Raw genomic sequence first — 23,109 nt, forward strand, 5'->3', positions numbered from 1 at the left:
AGTCGGAAAGCACGGGAGATCACTTCGCCCACTGCCTCATCGCCTTTGAAAATGTCCTCCGCAGTTGTGGACGAAACGTCAGGAAGAAATTCCGATAGACCACGGCTTCAAAGCCCGGAAAACATTCCTAAATGCAATTTAACCGGCCGTGAAAGCCTTCATAGTCTGATAATTGATTTTCAGACCAATCTTCTTCCTTTACGCCAGTCTTAAGTTAGTGAGTGGACTCTTGATGCTGTTCATCAATTTGGAATTTAAAAAAGCAGCTTCCAGCGTGGTCACCGATGTCATTCAAGTACTTAAGAAACTAGAACTGATTGCCCTGTTTATTTCCTGCCTAATTCTTGGTGGGTTGTTAATATCAATCTCCATAATCCACTCTAACTCATTAATTTCCAGGTTGCGCTTGGGGGTTCATAGAAAGCTTCCTCTTTTGGCTACTAGAAGATCTGGGCGCCTCCAAATCGTTAATGGGACTAACCATCACAGTAGGAGGCATTGTGGGCATTCCTCTCCTGGTACTTTCAGGCCCCATAATCAAGAAGTTGGGCCATGCCAATGTTATATTCATAGGGTTTGTTTTCTACGCCGTTCGGCTAGTTGGGTATTCGTTAATCTACGACCCCTGGTTGTGTCTGATCTTTGAAGCCATGGAGAGCATCACTTTTGGGCTCAGTTTTACTGCTGCAGTTACTTATGCGGCGCGATTATCCACTGTTACCACAGATACCAGCATCCAAGGGATGCTTGGAGGAATCTACTATGGAGTGGGTAAGGAAGAACATTCGCAGATAAAGCTTTCAGCATTAATCGCATTGATTGATAAATTCTTTGTGGTTCTAGGAAAGGGAATCGGAAGCTTAATTGGTGGATACCTGATAAAACCAATAGGAATCAGACATACATTCCAACTGTTCTCCATCGTTATTTTAATAATTGGACTGATGTACTTTGCTTTTTACCATTTCTACATGAAGCAACGACCTTCTGAGGGAACAGACATTACCAAAAAGGACTCTGTTCCTTCTCCAGATGGTTTTGCAGATATCAACTTGAAAGATGAATCTGCTTTAAAATCCGACATACATGAACTACCCGCAGCGGTTTATGAAGACGCGATGTGCAATCCTGCATACGAAGCTACAGAGGACGATATTGCAAAGGACGACGACGAAAGTAAAACTGCAAACGGAAAACTAGGAATCTAGAATTATTCACTCATTTCACTTCATTCAGCTAGCGTTAAAGTGGCTTTATGTTCCTATTTCTCGAGAAACAACTACATTCTTGTAAAAGACCTATTATGCATTTAACTGAAGCAGAGTATTTTAGATATATTTTATTGTTTTGATTTTAATGTTGACTATTTTCCTGTTATTAGTACATAGTTTATCTACCGCGCAAGTGGAAGTTTCAAAAATGATTATTCTATATAGAACGTTATAATAATAATAACGTGTTAATATAAACGTAATTTATTTTCCTCTTTTAAGGACTGAGGCTTGTATTTACAATAGTTGAAACATGCTTTGCCGTTCATTTTTACTGAAATGAATATTCAAAGCTAAGATTCAAATGACAACCTCAAGATTAAATTCCATCTGTGATATGAATAAAATAAAAGTACCCTAGAATTGAGTCGTGTTTTATTTCATAAATTGTCGATTTTCGTCTACGTGTCCTTACTTTCGCATTTTAGACTAAAAACACTAAAGTTAAAAAAATATTTTCAATAAAAAAGTAAGCACACTCGAGGAAAGGAAAACTAAACTAGAGTCGAACTTCTACAACTTGAACATAATCCTAAACTTAAAAATAAGCTTATTCACGCAACGTAGTTTGAGCGATCAAATTTGGAAATTTCTATCTGAATACGTATTCAGCCCTGTGCKGTATCATAAATGCTATTTTTAACGGCCACACGTTATGGCAACTTAACAGTTCAGGATAACATTTTYGATAACGCAGCAACACAACCGATGATTTGCATTCGCTTTTAATTTCGTTTGTTATTGTTCTTGACCTATCTTCTCAAACACTTTCAATGGAGCATATACAGAAGAAAAAAAAAACAACCCGCAAACAATTTGAAAATTTAGTAGTTTGTGGACAAAAATAAAGTTTATTTTCAAGACCATTTACTAATTGTTCTAATAAAGCTAACCTTATGAGACCACCAAAAGACATATTTTTGTTTTAAATTAAAAACAAATTATAGCTAAAAGACAAAACTACACTCTGATTAAACACAATTGATTTATTTATTCCCCGAAGTTAACTTCGAGGGCAGCACGTTAAGTTCGAAAGCGGCATGTGATTTGATGCTGTTATTCTGAAGCGCTATTTCTTCATATAACGTTCGTCGATAGCGTGCGCTTGTTATAATATAAAGGTTTGACTGATACAACACACGAGTTGGAGCCACATAACGTGTTTGACGGATAACATGCACGTTAAAGTTAACGTGAGTGATACAGCACAGGGCTGATTTAAATGTTTTTGCGCAAAAAAATTGTCTGCTTTCTTGCCACTCAACAATGTTAGTCACCCAAGTTGTCTTCGCTAAACCCTAATTCTTTGACCATGTCGGTCACTTCTGCATTAGAAAAGATCGTTCGAAACGAATTTGTGTGATTCATTAACAATTAATTTATGCCTTGTATCACGATATTTGCAGTTATTGTCTAACATTGTTAAGTTGCAAGAAAACAGAAATATTTTTTTCGCAACAACTATGAGTGCTACAAGATTTTACAGAGCACACAATTGTAAATACATGATTAGTGCATCAACCAAAAAAAAATGAGTTGATTTCATCCTCCAAATATAAAGTTCTGGTAGTTTTTGTACCACGACACTCAAGAATTCACCACTTGTCCAAAACGGCTGAACTCCATTGTTTCATCAAAATATGAGTCTTACATAAGAACAAATTCACAGTGAGTTTCATTAAAATACATCGTACCATTCTCCCGATATTTCAAAAAAGATAATAATAAATCTACGTTTGCCGATTTTTCGACCACCGCCATTTCTCCGTCGGGTCACCCCGATTGCGACGAATTTGCGAATATTGAGGGCTTTATCTCGTCTTTGTCTATGATTGAGGTTTCTTAAATGTCTAGTGATGGAAGTTCGGTTGGAAGCAAATTATACACTTGAACGTTAAGAAGTCGCTACTATTCAGACATAAGTTCAGCTTCTGGTGCGACAGTGACGATTTTCGATTTATTTCCCAAGGAATTCTCTTTGGTATCATTGGCTAACTGTTCAGCCAAGCAATTTGCTGATGTTGACAGTACGTTAAACTGCTTTTTTCGACTGTCCAGCTTATTTTCTAGTTGCTTCTTTTCGGAGGCCAACTCTGCGAGTTCTTTTTGGAGGACTTTTAGGTTTTTATTCATTTCTGTGCGTGGAGGTTCCTTAGCAATCGCCTTAGCCAATAAGTCGTACTGAATTCGATTTTGTTTGATAATCTTTGCCTGCTCAAGCTCATCTTTTTGCGTAGAAATTTCCCTCTTTTTAATACGGATGTTAGTTTCCATTTCTGCCTGTAGCGCCTTGTACTTTGCGTTTTGCTCTTCAGTTTGCTTGCGAACAAACTCGGAACGATGTCGGGAATGTTCAACTAAAGCTAATTGAGCAAGAATTTTATCACTTATCACCTGGCAGTCTTCTTCGGATTCATCAGCTGTGTTAATCCATTTAGAAATTATTTTCATCATAACATTGAGGCGACGGTCTTCGCCTGTACCATCTCCATCAAAAATTAAACGTCTCTTGATAACGTCCTCTGAAATAAAAAAAACCCATTAATAAAAATGACTTGAAACAACAAAAAAACGAAAGATGCCTCGTGCAAGTTCTAAAGATATTAAACCAAGCGTGCTCACGAAACGCCGGAATCAAATTTCTATTGACTATAGTGATTGAATGAGGGATATAGAGCAAATTATTTTGCGCCGACTGCTAAAAAGGTGCATGGTTGGGGTTAGAGCAGAAAGCAGAAATCTGTGAAAGCCCTAAAGCCAACTAGCACGAGTCTTAGAAACCCACAAATCTTACAAAGAAAACATGTGTAAATGAAATAATAGTATTGCCACTTACCTTCAGACATTCTGTATACAGATGTAGCAACACACTAAATCAGTTCAAACAGCTTTTTTTTTGGAAATGTGGGAAATGCGAGCATACACAATAAACAAGCTTGGAGTCATAGATAAAGACGAGTTCTAGAACAAATTGGTTATGTTGCTAAAATCGTCCTTTCTCTCGGAAATAATAAAAAGTGGAACTCTGTAAGGGAAGTACTGCTTATTGTACAGCATCTCCAACAGATGGCGGGGCAAATACTATTCTGAGGAAAACTTTGTATGTATTTCTTAACGGTTTGGACAGTGTATTCCTTGACAGGTCAGATTCATAATTTTTTTGTGAGGAAATTCTGAATAGGGATTGATAAAAACTCAAGAATCTAATGTAAATAAAATTTTATTGGGGAAAATACTTTTGAACACACCCCTATAGTGTCATTAACAATCCTCCCACCACCATGTCACGAATTTAGAACATGGCTGCCGTTTTGTTGTAAACATAAATTTAACTTAGAGGGAAATGCTTATTTTAAATTAAAAATACTTCGGCTAAATGTTGTTCAACCATAGAGTTGTGTTGTTTGTGCTTTGAGGAAGCCATCAATATAGGCCACCCGCATGGTTTTTAATTCAGATGTCAGCTGTTACACATCCCGTAGCAGGTTAGTACAAAATAAGGGTAGTTTTTCCAATAAGGGCTGGCAGAATTCAACAAACCAGTTATTGTCGACGCCCTGGCTTGATTTCATTATTCGCATAACACTGGACAAAGCTCTGGGAACGTTTGTTGTTCTCAATGCATTGGACACACTTTTTAAATAACTTGGCTATTATGGTAATTAGAGATGACTTTCAAATCTGAATTGCTCGACTGATTTATCTTCTCCACCAGTCTCACATATGTTATCGAATGTGAGAATGTATAACTAAAGATAACATGAATAAGTAATATGTTTATATAACAAGGCTGAAGATTTCTGAACACTGAACTACAGCTTCTCTCACTAATGTCTTGCGTCTCTTATAGGTGCTGATCCCACGAAGGGTATCCCGAAAAGAAGGGCTGTCAGCATAGGGTAAGTCCAGACGCACCATATAGGGCATGAATTCAAAAACATACATCCAATAGGGCAATAAGTATTTGCCCAAAAACCCTCTCGTCTCTAACTGCTCTGAAAATGAACCTTTTAAGCAAAATTCAAACCTCACTAATAACAATTGAGGCCTGTTACATTGCAGTTCAATGCATGCCAATTCTGCAATAAAAAGACACATTAGGGCATAACACAGCACCATTTTATATAAAATAGACCAACTTAAGCAATCGTTAACAACTCTTTGTTAAAAATGTTATGTAAATTATGAGTGTTATTGAGATTTAAAGTCGTGCTTCAAAATCTAACTTACCCAAAGGGAGCTTATATACATAATCCCGATAAACCGTGCAACTTAAGGGCAAAGCACTTTCCGAATAAAATCGATGCCTTTTTGCATTTTGTCGTAAACCATCTATAATGGTACTGTGTTGTGTGTAAATAGAACAATTCACGTTCAGGCACCATTTTCGTCTATTTCATTTATCTGTAAATGCAAAAAATATGTAGGTAGAACGCACATATAAAGCTGTTGCCTCGACTGTTGGGTGTTGGTATTTATGTAAATTGGAAACGCTTCATGCCGTTTTCTAGATTCAATTACGATAAGGGAAAATATTTCTTATCATTTAATGGATTGTACTTAATGCTGTTCTTATACCACTTTTAGGATCATTTTTCCTTTATCTTGTCTTTCCATTCTCACCTCATTTTTTTAAATACGCATTACCCTAGTTTAGATGCCAATTGATAGTTTAAAGGCTATTATTATTCAGTACTTTTGGAATACTTATTCGATATTTCAATTTTTAAGAAAGTCGGAAAAACGGAAAGGCGGAATAGTTAATGATATTTAGTGTGAATTGATGAAGTATTTGGGGATCATTTTTGACTACAATTTAAAATGAAATGAGCATATTCATAATTCACTAAGGAAAACAAGATATTTAATATATGCTTTTTACAAGCTATTCGAAATGCATGCAATCAGAGACACTTGGGATAATTTATTTTGCGTTTTTTCATAGTATTATTACTTGAATTATTTGATTATATATAATCTGTGGTAATATTCTCACAGAAATATAGCATGGGGAGGTGCATATAGAAATACTATCGATCCTTTACAGAAACTACAAAAAAGATTAATAAAAATAGTAAATAAGGGACCTTTAAACTTAAATACATTTTTTGCTTTCCAATGTCTCAGCTATCACATTACACTCAAGTGCCTATACCTTAAAAGCACTAGCGTAACTAGAAATAAATATATAATGCTTCCAAAATGTACTAAGACTGTAAGCAACAAAAATAATTATAATAAAGCGATTGGAGTATATAACTTGCTTCCGAATTCGAATCCAAATCTGAAAATTATTGACATTGCCAAAAGTTATGATAGGAAAAATATAAAGACCTGGAGGATTACATCTAATATATTTTGAATACCTGATGTCTCTCTTTGTATTTTGGAAGTTATAACTTGATGACTAAAGGTCTCTCGCTGCTTAATGCACAATTTACAATTTAACGTCTATTTAGTTTTAGTATTACTTATTAGTTTGTTACCGGTACAAGTAGTTTGTCTACGTTTGTAGGGTTTGGGAGCTTCGGGTTATATCTTGAAGTCAGCCCAAATACGTATGGTGGCGAATAAATAAATTCTTGCGGTAATGACCGTGCAAAATTTTGCCGATAAATCTGTTTTCCTTTCATCTATTTCTTCTCAACCGGTTGCTATTCTAAGCAAATTCCAAGAATATGTGTGGTACTTCCTGTTAAAATGTTCATTCATAGGTGATCATTTACTACAAGGCGACATCCTCTATACCTTAGTTTTATATAGTATTTTAAGGTCTTCTACCTGTCGTGCACCAACCGACATTTCCAGGTAAATCTTTATTCAGCCGTCTGAGGAAATTTATTATCTTATGACAACTGCAACTAACTGTGATATAAATTGTAAAATATTATGCAGGTATACGAAGCTACCTTTCACAAATGTCGCTTTATTTTTCGTGGCGATTCGGAATATTTTACATTGACTTTTTTCAGTAAATGGTTCAAAGGTTTATTGGATTAGGGGGATTATTCAGAAAAATGGTTTCGTCGGATTGCCTCAACACAAAATTCTTTGTTAAATTTTTATAGTTCATTGGCATCTTTTGTCAACGTTTTCTACTTTAGAAAGCAACATTCCTCATTGCAATTTTATCCACGCTTCTTGCAAACAGTTTCCAGCCTTTCGAATCTGACGACATCCAACATTATTATCAAAGTACGTAAAAAATCGCTCTGGAAGCCCGTCCTATTAAAATGCGCCGGTTTGAACTTGTTGTCATTTATAAGGCTTTATGGTGTTATCCCCGATATTTTAAAATCTGGTAACTACATCGTCAATCTTCATACACGTCTAGAGAATGTTATATGTCACGAAGGTGAACCATAATGCTGTTCTCTCTCGCCAACGTTTTTCCATATTTTTTGCTCAATATACTTTGTAATACCCCGTAAAACTCTTGAAATGTATTCCATGGAGATCATAAGCTGAGAAAGTTGCAAAGTCAAATTAAACCTTCTTATTCCTGAGATTAGATGGCCTTAAAATTTGGAAGCTGAGACTAAAAGAAGACGCTTACTGCAGAAACATGAATGGGGAAATTTCGGGATCAAATAAAAAAATATAATGTTGAAGTCGTTGCCGGAATATTCTTCCGGGGGCTGTTGATGCAAAAATAATTTCTATTGACGATAAAAGGTGAAAAAAGCGAGAGCCTATTTTTCATGACACTGCAGCCCCCTTCCCTTGGGTATAATCCAAAAGAGTTCGTCTTTTGAGGGCAATACGTGTACTAAATTTCAAGTCTACTTCTATTTGTGAAAGAAAGTTCAAGTTTCGTTTTCATCTCCAGTTATTCTATGTTATGCCCAAGTTTAACCAGGTATCCTAATATTGTCTCTCTGTGCGAAAGCATTTTTTTTCTGATTTATAATCAATCCTCTTAATCAAGATGGGTAATTAAAAAGCGGCAGTAAACTGCTTTTAAGAACTGCAAGCCATCAATCAAATGCCACACTCGATTTCTACGAATGACTCTCTATACCTGTCATCTTTTTAGTTTAAAACATCCTTTGAATTCCTGCAGGTGCCGAGTTATATTAAATACCTGTGTGAGATTCACTGAATATGGCATGTAATAAAATTCACTGGAGGTGATATTATGTACTCTCAACTAGTATATTCAGCGAAGAGCCATTAAATAAAATAAAACCTTGCTGGGCTGAACTAATGGCTTTTAAACCATATCATTCACTGAAAGTTCAGATAATTTTCCAAATGGTTTAATAATCGCCCTCTCATATACAACACATGTTTCTATTGATAATCTACACGAAAAATTCAAATCAAACCACTTTTCCTATCTGTGGACGTGAGTAATTAAAACAAGCTTGATAAAACCATCGTCATGTTTGCCTAGGTTGTCTTAGTTTAAACAAAAATAAATTTCATATTTATTGCTTGCAATCGTAAAATATTCACATAAGCAAAAGGTGATAAAATTGGTTCTGTTAATAGCTGAAAACCTCTGCTACACAGTTCTCAATCACTTATTCAATGGAATTAGGAAAATAATCTGCTTTTCTTTAACCGTACAATCAATTTTATTTGAATATTTTGCATAAAAAATTCGGGTTCTTAAAGGGAAAGAAGAACGAATTTATTCAGATCAGAACTTTTTTAACATTCGTAAATTATTGGGAATTGTTGTGATCATATGAAACTGGACAATTACAAACGTTGTATTTAAAAAAAAGTTGTTTGTTTTGTTTATTTAGATATTTTGCTTCCAAATTTGGGATTAGATAAGTTCTAAATGATTGAGACGGATTCATGTTTATTTATGAAATTTGCCATGCAATTCATAACCATTGAAATAAGTCTTTTTAAAAGACAAAAACTTTGAGGGAAAATACCCAACAAAACGGGTTTGAAACAAAAAAAATTGGTATTGTTGTAAAAAGTTCCACACATTTTTCAGGCAAAATATCCAAATAAAATTGATTGTGTGATTTGTAATCTACTGAAACAATTGCGCTTTGATTGATGTGGATTCGAGTAACAGCGCCGAATTTTTGCACTAGCAGTTTTGAATAATGCGTTTTTTAAACAAGTTGTTGATAAATATTACTGTTTTGTATCTACGGGGGCAAAAGTGGCAATAAAGAAAAACCGTCGTCGGGTAACATCGGAAAATACATAATGAAAAGCAACGAACGGAGACAATTTTCATAAATAAAACATTAGAGGTTTAAGTTAAGGAAGCGAAGTAACAATTTAAAGCACTCTTTAGGTTTTATATCAGAGACTATAAACTTTCGGTTTTTTATATTCGAGTTTAGGCCACGGCATGAGGTTACTGCAATAATGCGAGACCACTTCGTGCTTTACCTTTTTCCATTATTCATTCGTTTGGATGGCGGAATCGCAACAAATATTTAAATGGTCTAGTTTCCATTGTTAAAGGGAATACTTAGGCTTTTCTCCTTGTCTACGCCCAGCGAAACATCTAGCGATAGTTTCGCATTCAGATTATCCGCGTCTGCAGCATTTTACAATGTTAAAACCGAACGTTCTTTTGCATTGTTCTAGCCAACTTTGCAATTTAAATCAAGGGAAACTTAACAAACGTTGGCACGTTCTGGTGTTTCAGTTTTAATCAAATCGATCTTTGATCGCGCCAAAAGTGTCAAGTTTAACAATATTATTCGTATGGTTGAGCAGGTTGAGCAGTACGGAACGAAACCTTGTAGTCGAATAAATAATAAGAGACGTTAATATAAACTTGTGTCTTTTAGCTTTATTAACACCAAAAAAGGTTTATATTCGGCTTAAAAAATGGAAAGTAGTCGCATTACAAAACGACCCAATGCTTTCCAATGAATGGAAAAATTAAAAGAATTAGGGCAAAGAGTACAGTTTTTGATGAGAAATTAAGTGAAAATTTTAATGCTTTTAAATCGAATAAAGTGGCTACGCATATCGGTTACATGTAATAGTCGTTTCGGTCAACAAAAGTCTCCTTTAGGTTGTGTTTTTGGTGCATTCTTGTGATTTTATTAACAAATCGTGATTCATTTAGGTTTCACTATACAAGAAGGGACAGTTTTTCTGCAACTAACCTAATTGAAAATCGCATTAAAACTGTTAAGCTGGCCACTTAAGCAATCTAAACACTTGAAAATCCTATTCAAAGAGGCAAAAGAAATGCCTTTTGTATTGTACTCCAAAAAGTGGAACAGCAACCGGCAGATAAAGGCAAACAACAAAAAAAAGAGGAGAGAACATGGCAACGCCAAAAAAACGAGAAAAGAGACGTAGCTAAAATGGCAAAGCAACAATCTGAAGTAGTAGCAAATCAAAATAAAGCTAGGCACCAGAAGGCTACAAAACTAAGCAATGATTTGAAGATTGATAGTTTGCGCGAATAGGGGACAAAATCAGTTAATATAATATCGAATAGGTATTCAGCTCAATAAATCTGTCGAAATTGCTAAGAAAAAGGGAAAGAAAAATGTGGATACAAGAAGGCGCGAGAAAACTCTGTACCAATGTTCACTTTGATCCGCGAGGAAATGTTTAGAATATGTCAAAAATAAATTGTTTGATGATAAATTGTTACATGATTCAAAATTTTCTAAAGGATTTCTGAACACCCTATATTAAAAAAATCCCGTAAAAAATTAATGAATGCAGCTAAAATGAAATGGACCTCCTGATGTGCTTAAAGTAATTAGATCAGGGTAAAAATTAAGAATCCGTTGTAATTGCTGTGAGGGAGCAAGTAAATAAGCTGGAAAGTAGTGATGTGAATGGCGCTTGAAGCAAAATGCGGCCGAAAGCTATTTTGCAATCCCGCGCGAATACGGATAAGTTTTGAGAAAAAGTCTATAGGTACCTAATTTGGTGAAAGAAAAATACACCAACACCCTACGTGGAGTGTTAAGGAACTTACCGATAAAACTGGGACTATTGAACGAGACTTGGTTGGAGCAAGTATAAATGAGGCGTGTGCAGACGCGGTTGTCGTTGTACTGGATTGAAATCCCCCAACTAGGAGTACGCAAATAGTGGAGAGTGGAGTACCGTAGTATCCGTTATCAGCCACCAACCACTTTGTGGTAGTTCCACCCCACCACAATTATTACTCCACCATGTCGGCGGAGTCATCCATCCGATTGCTGTCAGCAGGCACTGTATTCTTTGCCTTTCGCGTGGCCAGCATTGCTTCGCTGCATTACGTCTCCCCTCTGAATTCTCGATTACGTCGTGTTCTCATCCCATGTGCTTTCGCGACAGTTTGCCTCAATCCGCTTTGGAAAACAAGAACTTTTCTATTAGAAAAGTTCCCCCCGGTATGTTTTCATTTAGTGACGTGTGACATCGTGTAAATGCCGTTCCATTCACATTAATTTCAATTTTATGAAGCACCGGCGGATATTGGAAAATGTTATGTTTTTACTCTAAAACGCTGTTGTTATGATCGCAAACAGTGCAACCGAGTAACCAGTCTAGTCACAAGGAGTTGTGCGGTTCCGTTTAGTTTGTACAAAAATGAACCCTTGGTTGTGACCCGACGCCTTTTCAATTCGGGAAAATTCACATGCTCCAAAGCCGACTGCAGCAATTCCCTTGGAACGTTTGATCAACAGCTTCCAGTGTGGATATGTACGCGTATGCGGGTGGTGGGCCTCCCCATTATGCGCCCCCACCGACTTATCTACAACCCCATCCGCCCCCCGGACCTCCAACGCACAACTTGCAAGTCCCACCTGTTGGCATTGGTCATCAAGAAGCCAACCCTGTTGCCCATTACTCAAAAAAACGAAGGTACAATTCACTTTTGCCACGACCTGATAACCAGATCAACCTCGAAGAGTTTCTAATCCGAACACTCTTCAGCTCTGCAGTTGATGCAGTTCTAAGCGCAGCCCTACTAATCCTGTAATATGTGTATTGGCACAAGAAATAGGGAGCTGAGGAGCACAAGTTGTTTCCAGTTAATGTACTAACTCCAACCAAATCTTTGTCTATTGGTACTAATCCAATCTTCCAATTTTGATGGGCGGTAGTTTTTCCACAATGGTAAACTAATTCTTCGTTATAGTTTTGCATGCGATGTCACTTTTTAACAACGGCATATAACTATGACTAGTTAAAAAATACGATTTCGCACCAAAGGCCACTTTTCCAATCAATCCAATTTTCCATATCAATTTGTGGGCACTATAAATTCTATTAACTTTAATAAGCAAACTATATTTTAAAATTCGCTTCAAATGCCCGGTTGGTGTAATCGTAGATCCAACTACATAGTTTAAATTTAATAAGCGCAATTAACTTGCATACCTACAAAGATTATTTCCGGATTCAAATACTCATTTATCGTTTAGATGAAGTTTACTTTATATCCCACACATTTTCAATTACAGAGCTTAAAGTAATTAAGTCTTTTGCTGCATTTTTTAAGGTTTACGTGCTTTACCTCATTTTTCTATTAAGATGTCTTGTCCGATAACTCCTTCATTAATTTCTAACAGTGCTCATCTAAGTTAATTCTGAATTTATTATTGTAATTGGCTGTAGTTCTCTACTTACCATACAGGAAAATATAACTTAAGCAATTATCTTGATAGTTAATCTTAATTCATTATTGATTTTGTGCGCATAGTAAAAGAGCTGTTGTGGGCAGGTATCAAAGTTACAACCCCAAGGTGTTCAACGTTTAATCTTTGTTTGCGTTTTATTAAATCAAAACTTTACTTACCTCACTCCCTCATAAAACATCTTTAGAATGTTTTAGCACACTCACATTTGCCCTTTAAAACAGCAATAAAACTGTTATAAAATAAGTCTATTGTTGAGCTTTAAAAGCACTAAAAGTCCCACCTTTCCAACAGCTTTGGTCTTAACGCACACAATTTTGCTATTTTGGAATATTTGGATGTAAAACATTCATAGAAGCGCAGGCTCTTAAAACTTGGCTAAGTTATAAGAACTTTCCAAATCCAGAAAAGTAGATAACTAGAAACGTGTTTGAAGAAAAATTAAAATCGAGGCATTTAATTTACTAACGTTCTAGTTGTCCATCCTCTTTCCAACATTACTATTGGTAAATCCATGTTTACAAAGGGCAGTTTTGGGCCTTCAAATGCTTGAATACAGCAACATTGTCTTGGGCAAAACATGTTCAAGTTTGGATCGTTTTCGGACTACATCTCAAATTTGTCGATGTTTCTGGTAAATAAGATGGGCTCCAGATAGGATTGTTATTGAAAGGGAGAGATAATTTTAAAGCTGTTGTCTAGGCTAGCATGTGTTGTTGGCTGCCATTTCCATTTATATGTTTGTCAGGCTGGAATTTCTAAAGGGCGATATAAATAGCGATTTAATGGGAGTTGCAATTGCCTTCTTTTTTTAATTCGGTAGTTTTGAGTGTTATTCAATATTTACTACGGCGTTTGATGGTCTTATTGTATTTCCTGGAAAATGGCGCAAATTCATTTTCCCACCGTGAACTCCCCCAATAGAAGTTGCATTCCTGAGTAAGTAAGTCAGTGCAAAAGAGATCATTGAACAATTTTACGGCCATGAATAGACAATATACAGCTCGAGAATTTATGCCTTTCTACCTGCCCTTGCGAGTCGAAGGTGTCACTGAACGAAAAAAATTAGCCGCTTCTTTGTGGGATTACAAGGCAAAGACCGTAATTATGTGCTTTTGTCACCCGTTTGATTTTTCACTACTAGAACCCCCTGTATGTGTCACAGTGCATTTTAATAACATCGGATAGATTTCGCAATTCTTTGTTTAATTGACCTAGAAAATTGTGTTTTTCATAACATGACTAACAGCTACATGCTATATCAGCATTCAAAACATAATGTTTTAAACATATTATATGTTTCAGTGCTTTCCTCGCTCTTATCTTGGAGTTTCCATTTTTAGTCTTGTCTTTATCAATCGTGTTTCTGCTTAATCTACATGTATTGCTCTCAAATTACGTGTAAAGTTTCCATGCCTTTCTTCAGCAGCAGCTCTACAATTTCACCAATCCAATTTAATAAATATTCTTTTGTTTTTTTTTTTCTTGCTAGATTCTGACAATTTTTTTTAGCGCCGGATATTTTGTATTAATTATTGTATTGAGACGTCGTGATACGCATCATTAACAGCTGAAACTGTTAGAGTGAGTATACCAGTAGCTTTGTGCCCATCAAAAGGCAATTTAGTTAACCAGGCATGTACACATTTTAAGGGGTTTCAGGAAATGAGAATAACGCATTTATAAACAAAATAATAAAAGCTGAAACGCATCGCGCATAATTATTTGATATCAGTTTCGGAACATCTTTAGAACGAACGGCCGCAGACCTCTGTGACCTTTTGGTTTGATTCACAAAGGTTTGAAGAATTTCAATTCGGTCCGGACCCTTGACGAATCAAAACTGTCTTTCTGGGAACGAAGTTTGCGTTAGTTGGGATGCTGGATGATTTTCGAAATTGAATTTTGGATGTGGGTATTGAGTTAGTGTTTGATGGTGCTAGTCGTAGCTGCATGAAATCGATATGAACCGATTATTTTGACGTCAAATCGGGAATTAGTTATCCCATATTAATACAAGAGCAAGTAAAAAGGGTCTCGTTTCTAACCGCATCATCGGTATTTGCTGTTATTTGCCTTGGTTGGGCGATTACTCTCTGTGCAGTTCTAAATCTGTGTTACGTGCCGTGATCGGCCGATAAAGGTCTCATTAGTAAACCGTAAATCGGATGATAGTGTCCCCTTTCTCCCTTGCTTGTAAATTACCCACCCCCCTTCGGGCGGTCCTATTTAGATATCTGGCTTTCGATGATATATTTCTTATTGGAAGTTTTAAATGGTTCCAGCTAATCAGACATTTATATCAAAAGCCATATTTCATCAGAATGCATTTCTAGTCCAAGCGTTGTATGGCAAAAGGTAACATCCTGTATATTCAAACACGCAAGACACCCTTTGGAAAATAAAAACATTTCCGGTGATGTAGTGTTTGTTTCCGTGTTATCCGGCTGAGGATCAAAATGTTTATGTGTCTCCTTGTATCCCCTTCCTACCCGCAGCTCTTGTTTAGACAGCTAGGAGGGATTTGTATAATGACGAGTTAAGAGGGCTTCCCTACCTTTTATACGCACCCTTCATTTGCATATCTACAATATCTTTACTTAGATCTTTAGCAAAACTTAAAAGATTGACGAAGCATTTTGCGTCTATTATTCGCTTGTGTCAGTATTATCGCATATGAACCGCTTTATTAATCATCTGAGAATTCCCATAAAATTCAATTGTTCAAGCTAATATCGCAAACAGAATGGCCATTTTCCAGTACTATCATTATGAACATTGCTTGACATGACTACTGGTTCAATTCAGTACCACCCATTCGTTGGCAGCGTTGGGTTTGTGATTTTTTTCGTTAATATTCCACCAAATTTCCTGTGCAAAATGTGGAACGCCGCGATTGAGCTAGATATTCTTTTTTGTTGGTGAGTAAACTATCCACTTTAACACATCTAACAGAGCACTTACTTGGCTGCAAAACGAGAAATAACTGAGCCAGCATCGGATTGCACAAAATGTCAGTTGGGAAGTTGCAATTTTAGTTTCCGCCCACTAACTCCTTCGGAAATAATTGGTTGTTCGTAACTGCTAATAAAGGAAAAAACTTCGACCCTTATACGCCAAATTTTCTAAAAATGCATGAAAGAATTGAAAACCTCCAAGTCACTTTCGGGATTTCCATAAATAACAATTAAGTAATCTTAAAAGCAGGTAATCATTACCTTTCAATCTCATTTCTACGTGAAGGTACATAAAAAGATCTAATTATAGGCTGGAATCGTTTATCGTTATGCTGCAGATACTTTTGAGGGTAAAGTAAGTAGTCTAATAATACCACATAATTAAGGGGCATTTTTGTTCACTTTATTGTTGTACGCCAGTACGGAAAATAAATTTCCTTTATGGCCGTTAATTTTTTTGCTTGGATGTTTGCTGGGTTTATTGAAACGGGTTTTCAGATGTTTTCTGCGACTCATCAAAGTTCTCTTGCTCATATTGGCTAGGTATTCGCAAAATACGAGTTCCAAAGGTTCAGAAGGTTTTTTGACACAACCTGGAGAACATTGGAACAGAAATATTGGAGACATTTTAAAAATTTAAAATTCAGTTTTTTCTGGCTCAGTCTGGATTTCAAAAATTCGTGGCTTCCAAACTAGAAGAGGTGAGAACGCGCTTTTCTGCCTCAACATGAGAAAGAGTCTTATTAACATGCTCGGTTTGTTTGGCTTTAATGTGGTTTAAAACTCAGTTTTTTTGCATTCGCAGATGAAAACGCGCTTTTTTGCCTCAACATGAGAAAAAGCTTTATTAAGATGTTCGGCTTGTTTGGTAGCAATCGGACCACTAATAGATTTTGGAGGAATTTTTAAAGTTTCAAACTCAGTTTTTTGTGCCGCGGTCCGGCATTAAAAAATTCGTCGCTCTCAAACTAGAAGAGATAAAAACCCGCTTTTTTATCTCAACATGAGGAAAAGATTTATTAAGATGCTCGGCTTGTTTGGTAGCAAACGGGCCACTAACAGATTTTGGAGGAATTTTCAAAGTTTCAAACTCAGTTTTTTGTGCCGCAGTCCGGAATTCAAAAATTGGTCCCCCCAAACTAGAAGAGATAAAAACGCGCTTTTTTGCCTGAACATGAGAAAGAGCTTTATTAAGATGCTCGGCTTGTTTGGTAGCAATCGGGCCACGAACGCATTTTGGAGGAATTTTCAAAGTTTCAAACTCAGTTTTTTGTGCCACAGTCCGGCATTCAAAAATTCGTCCCCCCAAACTAGAAGAGATAAAAACCCGCTTTTTTGCCTCAACATGAGAAAAAGCTTTATTAAGATGCTCGGCTTGTTTGGTAGCAATCGGGCCACTAACAGATTTTGGAGGAATTTTCAAAGTTTCAAACTCAGTTTTTTGTGCCGCAGTCCGGAATTCAAAAATTCGTCCCCCCAAACTAGAAGAGATAAAAACGCGCTTTTTTGCCTCAACATGAGAAAGAGCTTTATTAAGATGCTCGGCTTGTTTGGTAGCAATCGGGCCACGAACGCATTTTGGAGGAATTTTCAAAGTTTSAAACTCAGTTTTTTGTGCCACAGTCCGGCATTCAAAAATTCGTCTCCCCAAACTAGAAGAGATAAAAACCCGCTTTTTTGCCTCAACATGAGAAAGAGTCTTATTAAGATGCTCGGCTTGTTTGGTAGCAATTGGGCCACTAACAAATATTGGAGGAATTTTCAAAGTTTCAAACTCAGTTTTTCGTGCCGCAGTCCGGAATTCAAAAATGTGTCGCCCTCAAACTAGCACAGATAAAAACGCGCTCTTTTGTCTCCACATGAGAAAGAGTCTTATTAAGATGGTCGGTTTGTTTGGTAGCAATCGGCACACTACCAGATTTTGGACGAATTTTCAATTTTTAAACCAGCAGTTTTTTGTGCCGCAGTCCGGCATTCAAAAATTCGTCGCCCTCAAACTATTGCGATTTCCTTCTTCAGTATGAGGAAGTTTTGTTAAGGTGCATAAATGTTAATAATGAAAAATTTTCAGAAATTTAAACTTGCATGTTAAATATTTTATTCCAGATTTACCCTTAGCGCGCTTTTCACCTAAAATGACGATTCTACTGATAATAATCAGACACTTTGGAGGAAGCCTATAATTTGCGTATTTGTAGTGAATTTATAATATGAGTATGTGGTTGTCTGAGTCCGCATTGGTAGGCTTTTGCAATGGGGAAAGATTGTGCTTACTAAATCAAAGTGGATTTTACATCAACAAAACGTGTTTAGAAACTGATGAGTTTTTCGGCTTTTCGGCCGGCGTGGAAGATAATTATTTTCTGATGCTTCCCAAGCACGAATGTCTCGGGCATCTTCAGACTAGGGCTGCGTCAGGCAAACGACCCTAAAGATATCTACCACTTTCAGGATCAGCCACTCTTTGAAGAAATTCTCTTCCACGACGGCCTAAAAGTCCGAAAAATTCGCCAGTTTCACACCATGTCCCCGAAAGCCTACTACTTTATTTTAAGTGATTTTTTTCCATTTTTTCGCTTTGAACGCAAATGCAAATGTTCTTTTGTACATATGAAGGAAATCAGCCAAAGAAACTGCTTATTCAAAATTTATAATGGTAATAACCATTGTTATGACTATACAATGTGACGCAGTATATTAGGACGGCCGTAAATCTTGTGGCGAGATTGACATAATGTATCCTGTTACACAAAAGAATAACATATTGTTTATTAATTTCTTGAGAACCTGTATGTTACTTTGGCTTTGCAAATGTTTATGGATTATTATTGATTATTTCCACCTGCCTATTAGCAAAACATGCAAATAATTATTGGAAACTCTTGTTGGTGTTGCGAGAAATTGAAAGCGGAAAGTTTGAAGCGAATATGCATTGGGTGTTCTGTTACGTAGAAAGTGCGATATTGATTTATTCAATTGAATATAAAAATCCTAATCGATTTTATCATGATTTATCATCAATGATTCAATCGAAGATATTGTCTATACGACTCGATGAACAGTATAACTCATCAATTACAGCGAGTGAAACCAGAAACTATTTTAACTAATGACAAAAGCGATTAGACAAAAGATCTGGTTCATAGGTCTTGCGCTGACTGGTATACGAATTGTTCTAATATTAAAAACGATAAAGTTAAGTATGTTTGGAAAGCCCATTATTCCATTGATTTATTAGTGGAGCCAGTTTGGTTTTGTAAGACAATGAAACAATGACCTCCAGTATGGGTCAAAGACGTTGCTCCGTTTATCACTAAAACCAAATAGTCCTGCGGATTTGGTCGCAACCAAGTGTTGACCCAGAATTTTTTTGAAAAATATTTTCTATAATTCCCCCGGTATTTCATTTTCAATAAGTAGTATTCAGGGTATTAATGGTAATTTTAGCAATAAGCGGCTTTCATTGCAGACCTTTCACACCTTCCAAGTGCAGGTATCGATTTGGTCGTGTAGGAAAAGCACATGAAAAAGAATTTTTTCAATGGCAGGAAACACGCAAATGCCACAGTACATCATTTTTGCTGCTTTTTAATATATTGGGAACATTGTGACCTTTATTAAAGCGGAATAATAAGCAAGCTTGATTTAGATTTAGATGATGATTATATACTAACTGTGTCTTATTTTCGTTTAAAGGAAGCGATCAGAGGTCTGTTTGTCATCTTCCGATTACTGGAATTCTGGCTTTCGTAAAGCAAATATTTGTAATGGATGTATTGTGCGTCTGTCCAATTGGTCAATCGCGAATCGCAATTCCATTGTATAGTTTCGATATCATGATGAGCAATTGCTTACATTTTAGGCAATATTGATAAACATTGTTAAACATTACAAAACATTTCGACAGCGGACTCGACGAGATGGATTTTCTAGCCTAGATAGTTGAATAGAAAGTACCGGTTTGCTAACGAATTATATCCATCGAATAGTCATAAGTTTAAAATCTAGACCTATTTTAAATACATCTTGATCCAGTTTGCGTTGTTCCCACGCCCTCGCTGCATAATTCACCATAACTTATACTTTTTTTATACCGAGAGAGAGCATTATCTCTATCTGTATCTTTATAATAGCTTGAACCATGGGCGCACGCAGCGGGGCGCTAAGTATTAGCTAATTTAGCAAAGAAACACAGTTAATCTAATTTTGAGATTTTGAACATATTGTTACACTGTTGGAAATTGAATGGCGAATGTCTTGTTTACATGGCACTTTCTCTCGTTTGGTAAAAATGGTTTAAAGATTGTCGATAATAAAATTAAATGCCACCATTACATTATAATGCGGTCCCGTTACCTACTAATTTTAAACAAATATTCTTGCACAGAGGCACACTTTTTTGCGCTAACATTGTTGCAGGAACGACTTCCGTGAGCCAAAGAAACAAAGTATCGGAGCCACATAAATTACAACTACCTGTAACCAATATTAGCTCGAAAACAGCGCAACTTGATACTGAAATTTACACGCTCACTTTAGCAGGTCAAGCTAACTTGCCAACATGAGATATTAAAAACTTATTAGGTGATAATCGCTTTTCGTTCAAGAGTACTTAATTTTACCAGATTCATTCAACATTCTCATGTTTGTAACCAAGTTCCCAACAAAGTGATTAATTGAAAGTGCTTCCATGTCTATCACATTCGGCAGGAATTTTTTTGGTTAATTTTGAACTTTTTACAAAATTTTCGATGACAAAAACTCCGCACCAAATTAAGGAGTTTTCTTCCAAAAGTTTTCAAGACTGCGTTTAATTTTTCGCTGTTTCTCGATTGAACGTTTTTGCTGATTGATTGTACAAACTGTGCCAGAAATACAAACATAATTTTGCTATGTCGAAGTTGATTGACTGACCAATTTTGTATATCGATTTGTCGATGGCCAAAACCTTTTAACGAAAAGCGAAATAAGTATGTTATTATTGATGACAGCCGTGTAATTTATATAGTACTAACTTTAATGGATCATGAAATGTAAATATGTTTTTGCTGGCTTGGACAACTATATTTAAATTAAGTGTATTTATAATTGATAATGGATTTTCTCCTGCTGAGAATCGCTTACTAATAGACAGTATTTATTACTCGGGTGAATATTTATGAGTATTGAAACACAATAAATAAGCGTTTATTTTTTTAGCGGGCATTTAAGGTAATCTATGTAATATTCAATAAATCGCTCGAGGGCATGTTTTCCTTCCTTTATAATTAGCCAATTAAAAATGCAAATATCCTAGGCACTGGTCAATTTTGCTTGCAAATCATACAACAGGATGCGGTTTTAAAACTTCCATTTTTAAATGGATCATCATTATTCATGGAATAGAAAATGACTTCGGAGCATAAGCTCAGGGACAAAATACAATTCCTCACTTTCTTTCCATAAGAAAACCGATTACATTTCACAATTGAGTGTAATTAGTGAAATGCCTGATTTGTGCTCAACTGTCTGATCTGAGGCATCTGAAGATGCTAACTTTTAGAATTATTTCAATTCCAATTAATGCCTCAATTCAAACCTTTCATGCGACATGGTTGTTCGCGATTTCTTTCAGTTGATACCCCGAGGATTATTGACTATCGAAAGGAGGCAGCATTCAAGAAAAGCAATAGATTTTCATGTAGACATGCAAATGCCAATGAACAGCAATAATTTAGCTAAACCTTAAAGCCGTTGATGCAACTGTTGAATATGCAATTTATTTTGAAAAATTCCTGGGTGGGATTTGGGCTGAGCAGGAACTATTTTATTTAAAGCTTAATTTAACGCGGCATTGACTCAATTAGACTCCATCCTTATGTAGGTACCGATACTTGAAGGTCTCGACTATCGCAAAAAGATGCAAATGCCAGTTGCGTCATCGACTGTAAGCGTTTTGCAATTCACTTCTTTATCAAATCGAGCCTAAAGATCACCAAATTTGATAAAATCGGTTAAAGTGTTATATTGAAAAGGTGGCGCTGAAGGCCGAGCTTTTGTAGCCACTAAGTAAACAATGATAGCTTAGCGCTATCATAAGCAACTCGCTTACAATTTCCATTGCAAGCTTAATTAGCTGTAGCTATGGGATCTCATTGCGCTCCACTCGATAGATAAATATTTATAGGTTCCTAAAGTAGCAAAATTCGTGTCTAGAAAGTTGCGACACTAAGATACACGGGGTTAACCCGAGAAGGTTAACAAATAGTTCGTTAAAAAAAATAAATAATTGACTTGAAAATGCGATGACAATTATTACACGGGGAAAACAGCAAAGTTCACAGATAATTTGCCGGTCGACCGAATATGCTTTGCGGCTATAATTAAAGTGTACGAATTACGATGTTGTAATGATATACTGCAATCAAAAGTTGGAATTTTCAAAATGCAAATAAAAAATTCTTTGAGTTGAGAGATTTATTACTCTAGCTGGCCATTGTATAGGAGATTTACCTTATAATTTTATTGGCAGGCGTTTTGTTTGCGCTTAATGGATTTTGTATGACCTTTCAACTAATGCCAATCCAAACTATTTTTTTCAAATAAATATTATTCTTTCATGGGTTTAGTTAATTTGGATTTTAAAAAAATTCTTGAGCGGTTTCTAAGGAACTCTAAACAGCATTCTCGAATGGACTTGTTTATTTGAATGCTGAATTCCCGTCACATAACTTCAAAATTGATTGTCTAAAAATGTTAAGTACCACGGTCGAAACTACATAAAATTTTCCACCTGAACCAAGTCATGACGTGAGCGCCTGCCAGTACGAATGCAAGTAATTCATTTTTACGATATCCATATTTTTGAAAGAGAACTTTCAATCATGACATTTATGTTCTTGCTTGAATTAAGTTATTTACCGAACATATAATGAGCGCCATTGATCGTTACGAGGGATATTTACTAGTTGCACTATTTGAAAATGTCAAGCAATGAACCGAATTTTAGTGAACTTTCGGCGATTGAACTCTACTTTAGGTTTCGCATTTTTTGCGATTAAACTAATATCACATTTAGAAATGTTTTTCGGGCTTTGAAGCCGTGGTCCATGGCAATTTCTTCCTGACGTTTCGTCCACAACTGCTGTGGACATTATCAAAGGCGATGAGGCAGTGGGCGAAGTGATCTCCCTTGCTTTCCGACTAAGACTGGTTCAACTACTGGATCCCCTGTGCCCGCATAAATACGACAGGGGATCCAGTAGTTGAACCAGTCTTAGTCGGAAAGCACGGGAGATCACTTCGCCCACTGCCTCATCG

The 23,109-nt window shown here is 36.2% G+C and overlaps 3 protein-coding genes and 1 long non-coding RNA gene across 12 annotated transcripts in view; 2 read left to right on the plus strand and 2 right to left on the minus strand.

The window, feature by feature from the left end:
- LOC109540858 (major facilitator superfamily domain-containing protein 6) overlaps positions 1 to 1,638 on the plus strand; it is a 9,637-nt gene extending 7,999 nt beyond the window's left edge. For all 4 annotated transcript variants that reach the window (XM_048661695.1, XM_048661694.1, XM_048661697.1 and 1 more), the window contains 3 exons: positions 184 to 347; positions 400 to 771; positions 844 to 1,638. In XM_048661695.1, the coding sequence (XP_048517652.1) occupies positions 184 to 347; positions 400 to 771; positions 844 to 1,208 (901 nt within the window). In that variant the 3' untranslated portion in view covers positions 1,209 to 1,638. The remainder of the gene's footprint in view (positions 1 to 183; positions 348 to 399; positions 772 to 843) is intronic.
- LOC109541021 (THO complex subunit 7 homolog) lies at positions 1,630 to 4,250 on the minus strand. The gene is made up of 2 exons (XM_019909678.2): positions 4,108 to 4,250; positions 1,630 to 3,793 (listed from the first exon to the last, which is right to left on the minus strand). Exons 1-2 carry the CDS (start codon positions 4,115 to 4,117, stop codon positions 3,180 to 3,182), a joined length of 624 nt encoding a protein of 207 aa, XP_019765237.1. The 5' UTR covers positions 4,118 to 4,250; the 3' UTR covers positions 1,630 to 3,179.
- Positions 4,251 to 4,473: 223 nt separating this feature from the next.
- On the minus strand, positions 4,474 to 11,563 carry LOC109541022. Its single transcript, XR_002172278.2, has 3 exons — positions 11,203 to 11,563; positions 5,502 to 5,675; positions 4,474 to 5,350 (listed from the first exon to the last, which is right to left on the minus strand). It is a non-coding gene; the product is annotated as an uncharacterized LOC109541022 (long non-coding RNA).
- The window catches only part of LOC109541020 (aryl hydrocarbon receptor nuclear translocator homolog), a 42,264-nt gene continuing 23,629 nt past the window's right edge, over positions 4,475 to 23,109 (plus strand). For 2 of the 6 annotated variants that reach the window (XM_048661707.1, XM_048661708.1), the window contains exons 1-2: positions 4,481 to 4,756; positions 5,122 to 5,170. In XM_048661707.1, coding sequence (XP_048517664.1) covers positions 4,729 to 4,756; positions 5,122 to 5,170 — 77 coding nt within the window. In that variant the 5' untranslated portion in view covers positions 4,481 to 4,728. Of the gene's footprint in view, positions 4,757 to 5,121; positions 5,171 to 11,572; positions 12,078 to 23,109 lie in introns of those variants that run through there. The other 4 variants (XM_048661706.1, XM_048661703.1, XM_048661702.1 and 1 more) reach the window with 4 other exon arrangements.

This window comes from Dendroctonus ponderosae, unplaced genomic scaffold, assembly GCF_020466585.1.
Source record: "Dendroctonus ponderosae isolate FM_Combo_2020 unplaced genomic scaffold, Dpon_F_20191213v2 Dpon_F_20191213_1, whole genome shotgun sequence".
Taxonomy (NCBI): Eukaryota; Metazoa; Arthropoda; class Insecta; order Coleoptera; family Curculionidae; genus Dendroctonus; species Dendroctonus ponderosae.